The 20166-nt window shown below is 45.3% G+C and overlaps 1 protein-coding gene across 1 annotated transcript; it reads left to right on the top strand.

Moving 5' to 3' along the window:
• The first annotated feature begins 13563 nt into the window (after nt 1-13563).
• On the top strand, nt 13564-19048 carry LOC142785344 (sulfotransferase 1E1-like). Its single transcript, XM_075883827.1, has 2 exons — nt 13564-13705; nt 18048-19048. Exon 2 carries the CDS (start codon nt 18063-18065, stop codon nt 19020-19022), a length of 960 nt encoding a protein of 319 aa, XP_075739942.1. The 5' UTR covers nt 13564-13705; nt 18048-18062; the 3' UTR covers nt 19023-19048.
• The last annotated feature ends 1118 nt before the right edge of the window (nt 19049-20166 follow it).

Raw genomic sequence — 20166 nt, 5'->3', positions numbered from 1 at the left:
GATGCAGCAGTCATGAAAAATAGGGCACTGTGAAATTACAATAGGTATGATGTTGTGAGAGGAATATGGAAAGGGGTCATGGTTCCTGGGCTGACGTTCGGCAATGCGGTCTTGTGCATGTGATCAGAAGTTCAAGCAAGATTAGAAATTAGGCAACGTGGAATAGGTAGGCTTGCTTTAGGAGCTCACGGAAATACCCCAAATCAGGGAGTACAAGGTGATATGGGATGGACATCATTTGAGGGCAGGGAAGCTAGCAGCAAGATAAAATTTGAGAAGCGATTGAGAGAAATGGGGGAAGAGCGTTGGGCTAGGAAGGTTTTTAGCTACTTGTACATGAAGAATGTCGATACAAAATGGAGGAAGCAAACCAGGAAGTTGACTGGTAAATACTTAGAAAACAGCAGGTGGCCAAACCAAAAAAGAACTATCGGTTAAGAAGAAAGTGAAGGAAACGGAGACTGACATGTGGAGAATGGGCATGATTAAGAAGTCCGCACTAGAGATCTATCGAACTTTTAAGCAGGAAATTGCCAAGGAAAGGATCTATGATAATACTCGGGGTAGTTCTCTACTGTTTGAGGCCAGGACGGGAGTACTGCGAACCAAGACATATCGGGCCAAATACGAAGGGGTAGGCACAGTATGCAGTGCGTGTGGAGAGGAAGAAGAAACTGCCGAACACTTGATAGTGTTCTGTAAAGGGCTTCACCCTATTGTTCAGGATGATGGCGCAGAGTTTTTCAAAGCACTGGGGTTTAGGGACCGGGAGGGCCAAATAAACTTTAAGCGGGTAGACTTAACTAGAAGGAGGTTATCTGATTGGTGGCTAAAGTCAAGGCACGAGTGAAAATTAAACTCGTCACTGCAAAGTACGAATCCTCGAACTCACTTTTTAAGGAAAAAATAAATAAATATAGTTTTTGGTTCATTAGGTATTACGGCTTGGTGGCGCTAGCCACCGCCCGATCTAAAGGGTACAGCGATATCCGTCCATTCAATATACGATCAAAAGATGCGAGATGGTGGTACTTGGAGTGTTGAATAGATGGACGAACGGACACACAGACAGATGCATGGATGGACGCATGAGCGGAAGCAGAGGCAGATGCATGCACGAACAGAGCGACAGGCGGACGGGTGGAAGGACGCATGGACGGTCACACAGACGGACGCATGGACGGACGGAAGCAAGAACGAATGAACGGACGAATGCTTCGCCTTACTCTCGATCATTCACTCCTTGGATATGCTGCCAGTTTTTTTTTTATGAACGTACGCTTGCCCGCAAAAGTAATCAAACTGACTGCACCTGACTTAACCAAGAGACACCAGCTAATTTGGTGCATCGCACACGCTGGCATGGAAGGGAATGAGAGAGCGGATGCTTTAGCTCGAGATTTGAAGAACCGAGTGGAGCGTCAGCTGGTCTCTCACAATTAAGTCTCAATAAATGGCCCCACAAGACATTCTTGCTTGCCAGCGTCGCACACAAATCGCTTGAAAGACAAGACGCCACGGATCTTCGCCAGGTGCACATGCAAGATTTTTTTCAAAAATATAGCGGCTCAGCAAAATATATACGTTGTACCGTGGCGCTTGTATGTAGTACGGTGGCTCGCCCTCATTACTTCACAACTCTTGCGAGTTTGCCCGAAAGTCTAATAACTAGAAATTTCTTTAGCAACACTATTGCAAGAAGTTCAGAGAAGTGGGAGCTACCACTTGAGAGCTCGGACTCATGAGGTGAAACTAGCGCTTCTGAGTCATGTTAGGTGAGCGGCGCAAACCCGTTGGGCTTTGGACTTGGGGCAGATTTGGGGCCTCAACCAACATGCTCATGAGTACCCTTTTAGAGACGATAGCCTTTCTTGGAGACCTTCGACGCGAAAATTTTGGTCCGTCTGTTCATTTGTCTATTTGTCCACCCTTCAGTACCATGTACTTCAAATGGCACCAGCGTATATCCCAAACGGCCGACCCCATCCGCAGCGCCCACCAATGTTGCTCAAGGTTAAGCGTTCATACTTGTGCGATTGTCAACCAAAAAGCAATTATCGCGCATATATGAGGCACCATGGCAACACGTATATAGTCTGTATGTGCGTCTTTAACTGGAAAAGGTAAACATAAGTTATTGTAAGGACCGTAGCGTTTATCACGCGGTGCTGACCATGTCACGCTCGCACGAAAAGGGAAGTGTTTCCAACGCTTTGCTAAGACGACACTGTGGTGACACCTACCCGTCGCGTTGCGTTCTACACCTTATCACTTCTGAGACGGGCGTGTGCGCCCGTCTCAGAGCCACGCGGTTTGTTTACAAGATTCCAAGAACCCCGCGTTTTGTTTTCCAAGACTAACGCAGCGCCTTCAGAATACCATTCACCAATTTTGTCTGGCAGAACATCAAAGAACCGCTTTGTTCAATCTCTCCAGACGCGAGACAATCAACTTTCGACATCATTTGCAGATTACGTGCAGATATGGGGCCAATTTTTTCTACTCCTTCTCCTAAAATAAAGTTTCGTCTTTTTTCTTCTGTTGACTTTCAGAATGTGCCATATTGGCACATACCGTGTCGATATCTTCTTTTGTTTGTATCCCAAAACTAATCTGTTCTGAGTGCTTTTACAGCGAAAGCTGTTATAAGATCACAACAAGTGTCACGCGAAGATGTCTGCCGGTGCTGCCGCCACCGGTGTCCGTAACCACGTCACGCGAAATTAGAAAAACAAAAGCTAGCACCCATGACACAGTAGGGCTCGAACCCGGGTCCACTGTGTGCCAGCCCTGTACTTTACCACTTAGCTACGCCGACTTTTTTCTTTATTTCCGGTTAAACTTCACACATGTTGTGCTGAGATAAAGATATTACAGTACACAACAAACAAGACAAAAAAGTAAAAATAACCGAGGCTGTCAAGCAGTACTATAATACATCATGTGCAAGAATTTCTCCATGGCCAGTAGAGCTCCTACTCTATCTAACTATTAAGATACACATTCACTTGTTCTTCCTTCCTCGAGAAACCTTGAGATACTTTCTTTAAAATACTCTGTTGATTCGTGTCTCGTTTGCTCTCAAGCCGGGACGGCTCAGTGCTCTCCCATAGTAGAGTACCCTGTACTCTAAATTGTTGCCCCCTTTTTCTAATCCCCCCTGCTGGTTTGAAGCCAGGGGCACAGTGAAATCGAGCCATTCTATTGCGCCACATACCGTGCAAGGCAGTCATCATGATAAAATCGAAAGGTAATTCATCATCATTCTCTACTGCATAATAACTGAATTCCATGATGGTCTAAGAGAAACTATTTTTTAATTGTCCTTTGTAATACGTCCCACAAGTAAACTCCTTCCCAACAGTGCAGGAAAACATGGCCAATAGTTTAATAGTTTCTGATTTCTTACAGATTAGACAGTGGTGCCACATAGTGTTGCCCCCATAATGGTGCCCCCATAGTGGTACCGCCCACAGTGTTGCCCCCATTTGTATACCGCAAGGCATATAAAATCCATGCTCCTACAGGAGGGTTCTTGCAGGAAGTGTTCTGGTGCGTAATATAAAATATAACGTGTTTAAACTTGGAGCTGAAGGCATTTTTTTAAAACTCGTTTAGGTACACTCTGACCTTTGCTTGCTGTATATAGCACTCTGCACAGTGTAATGGGGAGGGTAGTGTCACACAAATCTTTGCACAGTTTTTTCTTTCCAACAGATCTTAGGTAGTCAGTCGAAAAATGAACACACGAAATCGGACACTGGAACAACTTCCTTCATGTATCCTTGCACAGCCCCTGTGGTAATATGAGTGCTCACAACAAACTCAGGCAACAGTCTACTTAGTTTTGTTTGACCCACTGTTAGTAGGAAACGATCTCTTGTCTCACGGAAACGGAAAAATCTATTTACCAACTCTTTGATAAACAGATGTCTTAGCTCATGGCTCCCACATTTCATCCTTCTAAACAAATTAGTGCCACTGTAACTTTCGCAGTTACACCCCTCACAAATATTGCAAACGCCCGATGTAATTTTTGCACGTTGATCCGGGAACAGTACAGCAGTTGCATAATATACCATAGCTTAGACACAAAAAAGCAGTGGCATGCAGCAGCCCTGGCAAACATGAACCGACAAGTTACACACCACCTATTCGTTTTTTGTTTTGTTTTGTTTGCTGTGTCCAATATTGATTGGTATTTTTGTATGGCTCGAGCGGATCTCCGAGATATTTAACTGGCGTTTTGTCCATTTATTGGCTTCGAAAAATTCTGGGGTTGAAAGCCAATATTCATGACGAAAGTAGAGACATTTACCCCAGTTTATGTGGCTTGCTGTAATTTCGGCGAAGACTTAAAAACTCTGGCTGATTCTTCAATACCTTTATAGGAAGTGCTACAAATCACAACATCATCCGTGTATGCGAGTAGTTTGATCTCTTAGGATTGTACTCTAAACCCACTAATGATGTGGTTCTGCAATATCGACTGGCATAATGTTTCAGTGTGGATGCATAACAACAGTGGACTATTAGGGTAACCTTGACGCACTGGACACTCAATTCGAAAGTGAAAGTGGGGGCATCTTCTTGTTGATAATTTGTCTCGTACTACCATTTCGGTATGCCATGGCTACACTGTCTATAGTTATCTTACCAAAATTAATGTACTCCAATATTGCAAACAGAAGAGCGTGGGCAACGCAATCAAACACTTTCTCCAGATCCAGCTGGAGTATGGCCACATGAGCATGACTGATGTCAGCACATTTGAGCACGTACCGCATTTTATGAACATTTGTTACTATGGACCAACCTTTGATTCCACACGTTTTGTGCAGACCGACGATACCTTTTATTACTGACTGAAGTCTAGCCACCAAAACTTTCATTATTATTTTGCAGTCTAAGTTTGTCAGTGCGATCGACCTGTAGGCTGTGACGTGCCTGAGCTTTTCAACCTCATCTGTCTTCGGAATCCAAACGGTACGTGATTCACCAAAGGCCGGTGCTAATTTATTTTCCGCATATGTCTTTTTAAAAACGCCTGGAAGTATATTTTAAAAACGCTTGAATGATGCGAGATGGTGGTACTTGGAGTGTTGACTAGACGGACGAACGGACACACAGACAAATGCAGCCACTTACGCATGGATGGCTGCACAGACATATGGACGCATGGACGGATGCAGGCGCGGATGCACGGACAAACGCAGGGTTGTTATACTCGCTGGGCGTAACCTCCTTGGTTTTAGAAAGGTTTAGCGAACGTTGGACTGCAGTGCCATGAATACAGTGAACTAGTGTATACCATGAACTCGAGGTGGTTAAAGGTGGGAAGTAGACACGAAGCGCAAGCCGTAAGAAAGTGTGCGTGTGCCACCTCTTCTTTAGTCCTTGGAATGTCCGCTGGATGGCGGTGTTTTTATATGCGGAACATGTGATGAAAAGATGCGAGATGGTGGTACTTGGAGTGTTGTCTAGATGGACGAATGGACACACAGATAAATGCATGGACTAACGCACGGATGGCTGCATGGAAGGATGGACGCATGAACGGACGCAGGGGCGGATGAGTGGACGAACACAGAATTGGACGCAGGGATGAACGTGTGGATGCACGAACAGACGCACGCACGGACGGGCGGATGGATGCAGGGATAGTCACGCAGATGGACGTATGAACGGACGGAAGCAAGAACGAATGGACGGACCTATGCTTCGCCCCACTCCCCATCATTCATCCCGTCGATATGCTGCCATTTTTTTAATCTATTTATTCATCTCATTACCTGATCTAAGAAATATTCGTCAGTGATCAACGTGGAATTCGTCTTCCAGAGCTTCTGTAAAACAGTTTCACCTTTTGTTTTCTCTCCCATATTATTTGATTGAGTGATATGTGGGGTTTAACGCCCCCAAACCACTATATGATTATGAGAGACGCCGTAGTGGAGGGCTCCGGAAATTTCGACCACCTGGTGTTCTTTAACGTGCACCCAAATCTGAGCACACGGGCCTATAACATTTCCGCCTCCATCGGAAATGCAGCCGCCGCAGCCGGGATTTGAACCCGCGACCTGCGGGTCAGCAGCTGAGTATCTTAGCCACTAGACCACCGCGGCGGGGCTCTCCCATATTACATTTAACTAAACGAGGATCACTGAATTGTATTGGGTAGACGGCATTTGGCTTACAGTGAGCTATTATTTGAAGCGACATGTAAATGTGATCAAGGCGTGCATGGCTATTCTCCTGAAAATTTGTGAAACGCGCTTTTCGCGTTCTCTCCATACAGCTACCCACGTCTTTTAGCTTAAATTTAGTAATTATGTCTGCTAGCGTCGTACTACAATTATCATACATGGCGCGTCCAATTGATCAATCTTGCCCGTTGAAGGCGCAGTTAAAATCACCAAGCAATGCATATTTCCTTTCCAAAAATGAAGTGTTGTTTCAGCTTTGAAAAAAAAAAACTTTCCTCGCAAATGGTTGCTGTATACACGATACGCCCCTGACATTCATTACATACAAAACCACAGGAAAACCAATCTACCAGACGGGCAAGAGAAGATATCTTGCACGTCCAGACCCGGTACCTTCTTAACGAACAAGACACAGCCTGCAGACGTGCCTATTGCTTGTATTACAATTGCGTAGTAACGCGCCATAAACCTCAGCACCGTGCCCCGGGTCGCTTCCTCACCGTCTACATTTGTTTTTTGTAAAGCCGGTACATGCACATCATGATCCACGAGCAGCCTATAGACTTGGCTCTGTTACTGCTTGGCAGCAAGACCTCGAACATTTAACGTTGCCACTCTAAGTTTCGGTGCAAAAGCCATGTCTACACAGTAAAGAGGTTAGCCCAGAGCATGATGCTTAACTTCAGCGTCTAGCATAGAGCTAGACATCCTCGAAGCCTCCAGATGGACCTGTACCACTGGAGGACAATGGTGGCCAGTGTTTGTCCGATATCGGGTTGTGACGCAGCCTCGTACTACTGCGTTGGAATGAAGTCGCCTTCACAGGTGGCCCATCTTCATGCTTTTCACTGGACACCTCGCGCCGTCCTGAAGACAGTTCGTGGTGTCTTTTGCTTGGCACCCCACCACTGGTACTTTCGGTCGACACTAGAAGCTGCTCGGTAAATTTAGGCGGCTCGTGCTCCTTCGATGATCTGCTTCTGTATCCTTCTTCAGTTTGGCCGGTTGGCTATTGAATAACATCCCCAGATGCTGTCTGCTTGTACGGTTGGTCTATCACCTCCAGTCGTTGTGGCTGTACTTGTTGAGGCATCAGGCTTCAACACGTCACCTGCCTCTTTCGCCGCGTTTTCAGCCTCGGTCGCGTCCATCACGAACTTTGCTGTGTCTTCGCCTTCAGCTGATTCGATAGCCGATGCGTACGTACGCATGCTCTCATCTTCGCTGTGAATAAACCGCTGACAAAGCGAGCGTCGGGGTACCTTACATTCTCATCTAACATGGCCGGTAGCTTGGCAGCACAAACACTGCATTGGCCGACCAGGTGCAACCACAAGTGCCATTTTATCAGCCACCCCAATTTGCTGCGGGAAATCTTACACCTTCACGCCACTCTTAAGCTTAAGAAGCACAGACTGCGTAATTGACCCCTTGTCGCTGACTCATTGAACGTGCCAATGTTTCCGGGTGACCTGTACGACCTCCCCAAAAGCTGTCAACACCGTTCGCATGTCTTCATCGTTGACGCCATACAGCAACCAATGAACGCGCAGCCGCACCTGCTGATCCTGCAGGTCTACGAATATGCAGCGTCACCCCTTGACTTTCAGCTCCTTCACATCCAGCAAGCGTTTCATAGCGTCCGCGTTGCTCATGGTGGCTGCCCAGACATGATTTATTAGGTAGGTCCCCAGAGCCAACACCTCCGGCAGCAGTCATGTAGGGCCGAGCATGTCTCGCAAATATTTTACTCAATACGGTCTGCCACGCACATCACCGTGTAAAAACACTGTTTTGCGCGACGGGTCCCTTGTGCAGTGGTGGCAAAATTATCTCGTATCCGGTGTCTTGATCTTCGGTCATCCTGTTACCGTGGCTACTCTGTGCCACAAATGACGCTCCTACGGAGCACATGATCCTTGCGTCTGACGTCCGTGAGTGCCGACGAAAGAATAACTGAACTGCGCCAGTGCTTGTGACTTGTTGGTAAAATTGCCTGAGGCAGGCTTCATGTCGGGAAAGCAATCGGGTTAATACGACTTTTAAAGAGTTTTAAAGCAGCGAAAGAACGATACGAATAGTGTAACAAGTGGGCCGTACAATGCACCAACCAATTACACAAGCTTGTTCTTGTTCTCCTATTAAGTGCGGCGCAAGCCCTTTTCAGCCATAACTCCTCCTCGTATTCAGCCACTGCATGAACAATTGGCATCACATTCCTTGCAAGTGTTAGGGAATACTACGCTTCTCAGAGGAATGACGAAAAATTACATAGCGAATGGCGCTTTACAACCCAAGCAATTTCTTATCAATGCCCTATTGGGTGTCAAGCAAGCGTGCTTGTAGTAGTTACCTAATGAGTGTTTTGAAAAGGCTCTGAAAGGCCGCTCTTCTGGCTTTCACTGCGACTGTGCTGCGCCTTCCACGCAGGCCTGGGGTTTCATTGAACGCAAAATATCATTGCAATGAAAAAAAAACACAGATGGAGAGACCAACGGACAGACAGACGCTTCGCTCCACTCATCATCATTCACTGAATGAATATGCTGCGAATTTTGATATGGAAACCACTAACACCATGCAGTAACATTATTTTTAAGAAGATCTTTAAAGATTTTTAAGAAGATATACACACAACGCTATCTACTGAGGAAATATAAAAAACTAACTAGAAGTTGCTACTACGAAAACATCTTACTAGTATGAGGGAACGACCCACACCCTAGAGAATTCAGTGGTTCATGCAATAGATACTTCGCGTGCTATAGTACTTTAAGTAATCAGTTGCGGGAGAGCAGTGAAGTCACCCAGATCCTCAATAGCTTTCACAAAAAATTGGCAGATCCCACGCACAGTGGGAATCGATGATATGCGAAGCACGTGTCAGAAAGGTTGATATGCCACTTTACAGAGAAGAGAGAGAGAAATAATTAAAAGGAAGAGACAGGGAGGTTAACCTAGACGAACTGGTTTGCTACCCTGTACGGGATGTGGAAAAAGGTCGGAAAGAGGATAGATATAGAGAGATATAAAATAAATTAGGAAGAAAAAAAAAACCACATGCGCACACATTCAGGGAGTTCCGATCACAGTCGTTTGGACGGGCCGGTTGAACACAAGAAGCGCAGGAGCGCCTTCACAGCCTTTTTCTGCGACATAAAGTCCTGTCGGCAGCGCAGGAGTCTTTCTTCCGAAAGAGGCTGATTGTCCAGTTCATCTAGTGCATTGCAGAGTGACTGTCTCTGCGAGCAGTATTGTGGGGATTCACACAGAATGTGCCAAGTTGTTTCATCACTGCCACAATGGTCACATGCAGCAGTGTCAGCCACTGCTATGCGGAACGCGTACGCATTGTTAAATGCGACGCCCAACCCTTTTAAAATCAGCACAATGTTACGAGGTGACAGAAAATGATGCCGTACATGACTTCTGTGTCATGATTATCATGTTTGAATGTGTCGTTTACGTTCGTTATCTAATCACGTCAAGTGATGCCAAATTTAGAACATGTGGAGCTAGCGAAACGGCCGCGAGCACTCTATGAGCATGGTACGTTGTCATGTTCTTACATGAGATGCGTGTCAGGATGATCATGTTTGCAGCAATCATATATTTCGTCGACCATTGACGTCACGTAACACAAAATTTGGTCTATGTGCAGCTAGTCAAACGGCCGCAAGCACGTCATGAAGGGCCCAAAATACTCCAATGTAGCGTTGAACTCTAGTGTAGCTCCAGTCATGAAGGGCGTTGAGCTCCATTCATGAAGGACCCAAGATATTTCAATGTAACGCTGGACACAGTGACGCTACGTTAGCAGAACGCGCGCACTCTATAGTTTGACGCCAGGCGTGACCGGTGTGGCCCCGCGGCAACCAGTGCGAAATGCGACATGCTGCATTTCGCGCCAATGCGTTACACAGACAACACTGCATCTCTTTCTTTCCGTGATGGAAGGATGCCGGACGCCTTGAAACGCGCATGCGTCAAAGCAACGCAGCGCGGCACGCGCCTGTGAGTATATGGCAGGACCGGCGCCTGGCACGGACGCGCCGGCGTGACGCAACGAAATGAACGCCGGTGAGCACGCGTACCACGTCACGTCGAAATGTATTGGCGTCTTCACTGTGGCATGTAGTCATGTTTTCACATGACACGCAGCTCATGATTATCATGTTTGCACCAATCACATACGTTGGTCATTCATTGGCGTCGCGTAATACCGAATTTAGCATGTGAAGCTAGTGAAACAGCCGAGTGCGTATCATGAGTGTGGCATGTAGTCATGTTGTTACAAAACACGCATGTCGTGATTATCATGTTTGGATGTGTCATTCACCTATGTCGCCCCTTTGCGTGGCATAATACCGAGTTTAGTACATGTGAAGCTAGTGAAACGGCCGCCAGTGCATCATGAGCGTAGCATGAAGTCATGTTGTTACATGACACGCATCTCATCTTTATCATGTTTGCACCAGTACCCAATGACGTACCGTAATACCAAATTTGGTATATGTGACGCTAGCGAAACGGCCGCGAGCCACACATGAGCGTGCCATGTAGTCATGTTGTTACATGACACGCATGTCATGATTTTCATGTTAGGGTCAGTCGCTTGTGTTCGCCATGCAATCATGTCATACCATACCAGTTTCGCAGCATGCCATGTGAACGAAACCACCGCAAGAGCTGCAGGACCATGAAATGTAAACTATGACATTCATAAAGCACGTATCATGATTTTGATGTTATGACTAGTCAAATATGTTCTTCATACAATGATAGAGACAGATAGACAGATAGACAGATAGATAGATAGATAGATAGATAGATAGATAGATAGATAGATAGATAGATAGATAGATAGATAGATAGCTATATAGATAGATAGATAAATACGCTCAATGTCGCCAAAGTTCGCTAAGAAATGCTTCGCATTTATAAACGCTCGTTTAATTTTTATAGACAAGCGCCAGAGGCTTTATACATAATGAAATGTTGTGGTTAGAACGAATTATCAACGATTCAAGGCACTTCGCGTACCCTACATTCGAGCCAGGCAAAATACGCTGTCGCTGAAACCAAACTGATGCGGGACACTAACTTTGATTCACGCCGAGAAAGTCTCCATGATAGGCCTGGTTATATTTCAGACCTTGGCTGTCTATATTGGATATTTTTTTGTTGTGAGCATTACAGAATTAAAAGCAATAAAATGTTAGAGGTTTCATTTTGCCTTTAAACAAAATCAATACGAACTAAGGCAACAAATTCAAATCTGATCAAACTGTACTGCAGGAGTTTTATTATGGGTTGAAACTGCAGCGACATGTGTATCGATAAATTAAAACCTTTTAAATGCGAAGCTTTTCTTAGCGAACTTCGGCGACATTGAGCGTATCTATCTATCTATCTATCTATCTATCTATCTATCTATCTATCTATCTATCTATCTATCTATCTATCTATCTATCTAACTATCTATCTATCTATCTATCTATCTATCTTTCTATCTATCTATCTATCTATCTATCTATCTAGCCGCCTAAGACTTTTAGCTCTCCTGGCCGTTTCAATAATGGTATCGATATAAAACTTGGTATGAATAACGTGACTGTAAAAAGAACATATTTTACTAGTCATAACATGTAAATCATGACATGGATGTCATGAATGTCATGCTTTACATTTCATGGTCCTGCAGCTCTTGCGGTGGTTTCGTTCACATGGCATGCTGCGAAACTGGTATGGTGTGACATGATTGCATGGCGAACACAAGCGACTGACTCTAACATGAAAGTCATGACATTCGTGTCATGTAACAACATGACTTCATGCCACGCTCACGATGCGCTCGCGGCCATTACGGTAGCGTCACATATGCTAAATTTGGTATTACGGGACGTGAATGGATGACGAAGGTATGATACTGGTGGAAACATGCTAAACATGAGATGCGTGTCATGTAACAACATGACTACATGCTACGCTCATGATGCTCTCGCGGCCGTTTCGCTAGCTTCACATGTACCAAATTCGGTATTACGTGACGCGAACGGACGACATAGGTAAATAAAATATTCACACATGATAATAATGACATGTGTGTCATGTAACAACTTGACTACATTCCGCACTGATGATGCGCTCGCAGCCGTTTCGCTAGCTTCACATGTGCCGAATTTGGTATTAAGTGACGCCAATGGATGACGAAGGTAAGTTATTGGTGCAAACATAATAATCATGAGATGCGTGTCATGTGAAAACATGACTACATGCCACAGTCAAGGCGCCAATACATTTTGACGTGACGCAGTGCGCGTGCTCGCTGGTGTTCCTTTCGTCGCGTCCCGCAGGCGTTGTCACGCCAGGCACCGGTTCTGCCATATACTCGCAGACGCGCGCCACACTGCGCTGCTCTGACGTATGCGCTTTTCAGCGCGTCCGGCGTCCCTCTGTCACGAAAAGAGGGAATCGCAGTGTTGTCTGGGTAAAGCATCGGCATGAAGTAGTGTTACTTTATGGCATCGGCGCGAAATGCAGCATGTCGCATGTCGTGCCAGGTGCGACTAGCGTGCTTCGGAGCGGCGCAGACGCTGGTCGCGCCTGGCGTCAGACTATAAAGTGCTGCCCTTTTGCTAACGTAGCGTTGCTGTGCCCAGCGTGTACGCGCGTCAATACTATATTGGAGCCCATTGGGTCCTTCTTGATGCGGTTTCGGCCGTTTTGCTTGCTTTATATATACCAAATTCATTGTTTCGTGACGTGAATGGATGACAAAACATACGACTAGCGCAAACGTGATAATCCTGACATAAAAAGACAACAAATCACGCTCATAGCGTGCTCGCGGCCATTTCGCTAGCTCCACATATAATAATTTTGGTATCACGTGACGTGAATAGACGACGAAGGTAAAAGACACATCCGAACATGATAATAATGAAACGGAAGTCATGCGCGGCATCATTTATTTCCACCTCGTAACGTTGAGCTGATTTTAAAGTGCCATATGAACATTTCTCATTCATGCTTCGCGTATCATCGATTCCCATTGTACGTGAGATCTCCCATTTTTTTTTTTGCTTAGTGTTTTAAGAGCTTGTGTGTAAGATAAATATGGTACACTTACAAGCTGCGTTGTCGTACTCTCAATGTCGTGTCAAAAAATAAGAACAAAAGCATCCGTTCATTTGTCTGATATAGGTGATAAACAAAAGTAATTTCCGGTACTTAGAAAAAAAAAACAATGGTGAGAGCTGGCGAACTGATGGAGCACAGACTTCACATGACGACCCCTGGAGGACTTCTGCGATAAGTACTTGCACAATAACGCATGCGCCGTGAATAACAGGATTGCTCTCGCGCGACAAACAACACTCGCTGTGGCTTAAATTGAAGGTAGTTCAGGCCACTCTTCCTGGTGGTATTGTAGAACTACTGTCGAAGTTCGCAGCTAACTTTTGCCCAGTCCACTCGTGCTAGCCAATAAGCAAAAGGTGAGCACCCATTCCTTCTTTTACCATGTGAGAAAAGCGTAATGCTCGTAATGCCCACTATGTTGTTCTGGTAAGTGGAGTTCCCTGGAATCGATGAAGGTGGCATTGTAGGCTTCTTGTTATGGTAGCATGATAAATGACGGTAGCGCAGACAGGGTAACTGGAAGTATATCTTGCTTGAGAGTTGTTGTTTTTTTGTGCTATCGTTCGGCTCGTTCACACGCCGTGCGGCCAAATTAGTCGCAAAGCTTGTCGCGGCCAAACTTGTCGCTAATGATCGCAAATGGCTCAGTACCTTGACTTAGGGGAGTTGGTACATATTCAGGAAAAGACAGGAGAAAACTAAAAAAAAAACAGACGACTGCGAATCTACGACTTAGTTTACTTGGGCTTCAAGGGGCTTTTTTATGCACCATACCTGGGAATATCAACTAAGATACTGATAAGAAAGACGCAATGACGAGAAAGAAAAAGAGGATGCTTACAGTATCTCCATGGTTTGGTTGATCATTATTGTTTTGGTTGATGTAGCCAGGTCTAGGGTATAAAAAGGCCTGATGAAAAGCAAATAAACTCAGGGCTAAGTTGGCGCTCTTCAGTGTTTTGCGTCTCTTCCATCTTCGTCTAAGTCGCAATGCATTTCTCCACAGGCAGAAACATTGGTCGCAAAGTAACTGATTTAGCTCCTGGGTTCACTGCCCTACTTTTAAATGGCGAAATTGTAGCCGCCAGCCTTTCGCGCAATGTGACGCGCCGTAAAACGTAATTGAATTATTCCAAAGGGCATTGGCAATGAGAGCAGTACAAAAGCTGTACAACTCCTCATGAATTCTGCATGACGACAAGTATAAATTGCATGCAAGTGTGAACATTGGTAGCAATGAGTCGATTTTTTACGTCTGTCGCAAATGGTCTCGCGAGCAGTGCCCCTCGCAAGGCGCTAAAAGGCATTTATGGCGGTGCATGCATCACAAAATTTGCTTGCGTTGGATCTCCGATTGAAACCTTATTAAAAAACAATTTTGGTCTCACGTCTCAAAACATCTAAATGATTATGACTAAGACCGTCCGGAAAAGCTTCGGAAATTTCCACTACCTGACGTAGCTTATTGGGCGCCTGAATCATGTAGAGGCCTCTAGCATTTCAACTCCAACGAAACGCGGCTACCGTGGCCGGGATTTGATTGCGTAATATTCGGGTGAGCAATTGAACACCATTACCATTTCGCAGGGCCCCAAACCTGCTGCCTACAGGCTGGTTAACCTCCCTTCCATTCTTTTCCTCCTATTTTCCTTCCATTACCACTAGATCACCGTGACGAGCTTCGCTTGACACACTGGTGCTCTTGATCATACGAATAGCATTTGGCGCTTATCCAGAGTGCAGTAAAAACTATATTGGTATTTGCGCCAGTTGGCTTCCACTAACTCTAGCAAATCAGCTATTTCGTTCCATCGCATTAACGTGCGCTAGAAACACGATTGCTTGATGCCGCGGCATAATGTTATTTAATGGTACTTAGAATGTCTTTGCGACATCGTGTCAAGTATTCTGTATTGTGCTGGTGTCTGTTTCAAACAAGTATAACAGTGCGTGCGAAAGACGTCACTCCGACGTCACTCCGACGTCGTCAGCCGTCACCGCCGGAATGACCCAGAGAGCTCGACGACGTGCGTTCTTAACGGGTCACATTCTGTTGAAGTTACGGGCATGGAATAACGGCATGTTGGAATTACTTTGAATTGAGCGAGCGCCTGGCTCGATTGTTTCACACGATACGTGAAAACACAAATATTTGCATTACGGATCCATAAGATATCAGCGCGATAGCTTTGAGGAGCTCTTTTCTGATATGCGCATGAGTGGGGGAGGGGGTGGTTGCTCCTGTTAATCAGATAAAAATGGGCGCCAAGTCTACCCCATACAGTGAGTTAATACAAAGGGAGGCACTACCATAAACCTTTGCCCTCCCCCCCCCCCCCCCCCTAACTGAAGGGGAACCCTCCGCGCGCCTACACTCCAAGAAGAAAATAAAGTTGAGTATTCGGGGAGCAGTCCTGCTACGCAACAAAAAGCCAAAAAGTGCCATCTGGCTTGCTGGTGTTTCTTTTCTTGAAAACTCGGCGCTGGCCAGTTTCCTGTCGGGAATGATATGTCACGCTGATAGCGCGTGTGCGGTTTGCGACTGCGAACTTTCGCAACAGTAGGGATAGCACGAGGAAAGTACTCGAAGTAAATGATGCTTATTGTTGTGTAGCACAAACACTCATGCAACAAATAATAATTTTTTTAGAGTGTGTGTGGGTAGTTGTACAAACATCGTTAGCTGTGAGCGAAAAACTCAAAATACTTTTGACCTTCGCCTCAAAAGTGGAACGCGATAGCGTGATGAGGCCTCGTTCACATCGCCTGCTCACTCAGAAGCTTCGTTTCTCTTCTGGTTACCTCAATTGTTGCGCAAGTAAATAAACATCAGTACGCACATTAGCCATTCCAAGCTATGTTACAATGCCAACTGCAAGGACAGTTACGAAATGCGCACTGTGCGAAAACCCTTTGCTTTGAGAATGAGCGCACATTCCACTAAGCACCCGAAATGGGACATAGAAGCTTGCGTTGCTTCTCACTTTGTTCATGCTTCTGCACCGATTGATAATAAGTATGTTTCAGCGCTTTGAAATGAATGGGTTTTAATCACCATACTGGTGGTCCAGTTCACACATCTATACACCTAGTACAATTCGAAGTTTCTCCCACGTAACATTACGCGCATTAATTAGGCGCCTCGCATAACGTGGCATTCGTATAATTACACGGAAGCAGTGCAATGAAATGGCGTTTCCATCTATTTGCATCTTATTTGTATTTTCGTGCACAGAGAATGCTAACTTTAGTGAAGAAGCACGTATCAGTTGTTTCTGAAGTACCACAGGGCTCTGTCTTAGGTCTGTTGCTTTTCATTATCTTTTTAAACGATTTACAATTCGACTGTCCAGTGCATTTCCGTTTTTTTGCTGATGACTGCGTGGTTTATCTCCCTATTGAATCGGTAGATGACCCGAAAATTCTCAACAGATACCTAACAGCTGTTAGTAATTAGTGTGCCGATTGGAACATGAGGCTCAACATAACCAAGTGCCGCCAAATGACTATAACGCTCAAAAAGTGTCCGTTTCAATATACTTATCAAATTAACTATGTTGAATTAGAGATTGTTAGCGAGTTCAAATATTTGGCTGTAACCATGACATCAAACCTCACCTGGAACAAACACATACAAAACATTACATCATCAGCACTGCGCAGACTTTGGCTTTTAAAACTCCGACTCCAGCACTGTACAAGCAAAACGAAGACCGTTGCGTACACTTCGCTGGTCCGCCCCTTGCTCGAATATGCAGACGTTGTTTGGGACCCACACTCAAAGACGGATTCAGCAATGCTCGAACGGGTAGAAAAGAAAGCGCTGTGATTTATTCACAACGCATACAGCAGGCGAGTATCCGTGACAGAACTGCGCAGGCGTTCTGACCTACCAACACAAGAGTGCCGCCGTAAACTACATCGTCTTAAAATATTACACAGCATAGTTAATGGTTATTCAAAGCTTGACTTCAATACTTATCTCGAATTCAACATGTCACGCTCCACCCGGAACAAGCACAACAAAACAATCCTAATGCCTTTCACGAGAACAAACGCTCACCGTCTATCCTTTTTCCCGAGAACGATAGCAGAATGGAACACTTTTCCACGTGACGTTACTAATTTCACTAATCAAAATGCTTTTTCAATGACTATTCAAAATTGTGTATGATTGTAAGTGCTGCTCTTGTTACCCTGTTCTATTGAACTAACGTATTTCCCGCGTTTCCTTGCTACCATGCCACTAACGCACACTGCTGTTTTTTTGTTTTCACGCTTTCTGGTCAATGTGCGTAGTGCACTTTGTGTGTTTTGCATTTGACTAGCATTGCCAGTTTTATGGTGTATTCACGTAGTTATTTGTAACGAGAATAACTACTGTTTTGCGAATCGTGGGCCGTGCTACTGATTGCGCACACTTGTGTGTGTGTCGTGGCAATCTGAAAGCTTACTGAATTCTTGCTTCCTTGTGTACCGCGGACCATGTTACTGGTCGCGCGTAAACTTTGTATTCGAACTCTGCCCTGTAGCACTCCTTCCCTGGCTGCCAAAGAGTGGCTGGCAGTATTGAATAAATAAAAATAAATAAATAAGCTCTGCTGACAAATATTTATGCCATGCATTGTAAATACATTGCTTGCAATTGAGAAAAACTGCATTGTGAATACATTGCTTAGGTCACTTTACTGCTTTCAGGAGCACTCAGTGAAGATGCAGAGAAGAAGACCGGCCTACCAAGTTATAGATGGAGTTCCGAGGTGCATATCACTGAATCCAGAGAGATTGAGAGAAGCATTGAACTTCAGGGCAAAGAAAGGAGACCTCGTGCAAGTAACGTTTCCAAAGAGCGGAACGCATTGGCTCATGTACATCACGCACTTAATTCTTAGGAATGGACAACAGATGACGACATACCAAGAGTTCGCCAAGGAGTGGCGCTTTCTCGAGTACATGGATATCAAGGATTTCAGCTCGTCTCTGCCTGTGAGAACACTCGTCTCGCACTTGGCATTGGAGCAGCGCGCGATGACAAAAGAAGGCAAGTACATCTACCTAGCCCGAAATCCGTGGGATGTCTGCGTGTCATTCTACCATATGGCGACGAACCTGAGTGGTTTAAAATTCCAAAACGGAACATTTGAAGAGTTTGTGAACGTTTTCGTGAGTGGTAATTTTGGCTACGGTGACTACTTTGAACATGTTGCCGCTGGTTACGCACTCAGGGACGCACCGAACGTGCTCTTTTTGACGTACGAGAAACTCAAGAAGAACACCCGTGAGGTGACACTGAGGCTGGCGCATTTCCTGGGAGAGCAGTACGGCCGGGCTCTAGAGCAGGACGGAACGTTACTACAGAAAGTGCTCGAAAGATCGCAGCCCGAATACATGCGCGATGTGGTGGTCATAGATCTAAGTGGCAGAGACAACCCGCAGTGGAATGAGGTGTTCTCGCGCGAAAAGTTCACCTGCATCGAAGGCCACGAAGGCGATGAGAACAAGTACGCTCTCGTTAGAAGGGCCAAAATTGGGAGCTGGAAGGACTACTTCACGCCAGAGCTACTTCAGAAGATGGAGCGTAGAATTCTGGAGGCCGAAAAAAAGTCTTCATTCATAGACCTCTGGAAGGACATTCGAGCTGAAGCTATTGCACGCATTCAGGATACGAAATAAACATCCACATGTTTTGCTACCTAGAAGATTATTTTAGCCCTTTATTACACTCGCATGGGCAGATACGTTCGACCAATACGGTAACAGTATTTAGAGATAATAAAAATAGCAGCACAATGGCTGGTGAAGTATTGTGCGCAGAAAGCAGTATAGGTTTCATTGGTACATAAGGAAAGTCCCAGACGCAGAGTGGCTTTTTGCGAAACACACGTAATGTAAGGTGTGTTTTACAGCGAAAGCTTTTATGAGATCACATCTCCGGTCACGTGCAGTTGTTGGCCACCGCCGCCGGTGCCCGTAACCACATCGCGCGAAATTGGAAAGAAAACTAGCGTGAATGACACAGTGGGGCACGAACCTGGGTCGCTGTGTGCCAGCTCAGTGTTTCACCACTCAGTTACGCCGGTGATTGTAACTTGTTGTCAAACTTGTTTTCAGCAGACATGACCCAACACCAATGACACCGTAAGGCTTGAACCCAGGTCCGCTGGGTACCAGTCCAGTATTCCACCACTGAGCTACACCGGTGCTTGTGATTTCTTGTAAAACTTTCCTTAGGCAGGCCTAATGTTGGCAAAGCAATCGCGTCAGTATACGACTCATAAAGCGTTTTAAAACAACAAAAGAACAACCAGTCGTACCACAAGGCGAACAGCGTAACGAATGGGCCGTCTAATGCTCCAACACATCACAAAAGCCTGTTCTCGTTTCCCTATTAAGTGTAGCGCATATCCTCTTCAGCCATATTTCTTCATCATCGTCAGGCAGTGCATGAACCACTGGCACAAAATTGCTCGCTAGTGTTTAGCGGATACCAAGTTCTCATGAGAATGACAAAAATAGCATAGAAAATGCTGGCCTATTATAATAAATTTATTATTAATTACCTAGTGGGTATCAATCAAGTGCGCTTGCAGTATTTGCCCGAAGAGTATTTCGGAAGGGCTCTGAAAGGCCACTCTTCTAGCTTTTACTGTGACTGTGCTGCTCCTTCCGCACAGGCCTGGTGTTTTTTTGCACTCCCCGTGTAAAGTGGAAATAAGTTTTTACGTTTACATAGATGGATACGATAACCCAGCACGGTAGCACGACATTTATTGCGGAAATCAAAAAGGCTACGCGATAGTTGGTAAAGCACTGAGAA

This window comes from Rhipicephalus microplus, unplaced genomic scaffold (genome assembly GCF_043290135.1).
Source record: "Rhipicephalus microplus isolate Deutch F79 unplaced genomic scaffold, USDA_Rmic scaffold_21, whole genome shotgun sequence".
Classification (NCBI taxonomy): Eukaryota; Metazoa; Arthropoda; class Arachnida; order Ixodida; family Ixodidae; genus Rhipicephalus; species Rhipicephalus microplus.
This window is presented reverse-complemented; position numbering and strand designations above follow the sequence as displayed.

Bases quoted from the DNA above. Each gene is read 5' to 3' on its own strand.
- LOC142785344 (XM_075883827.1), top strand. From the start codon at position 18,063: ATGCAGAGAAGAAGACCGGCCTACCAAGTTATAGATGGAGTTCCGAGG.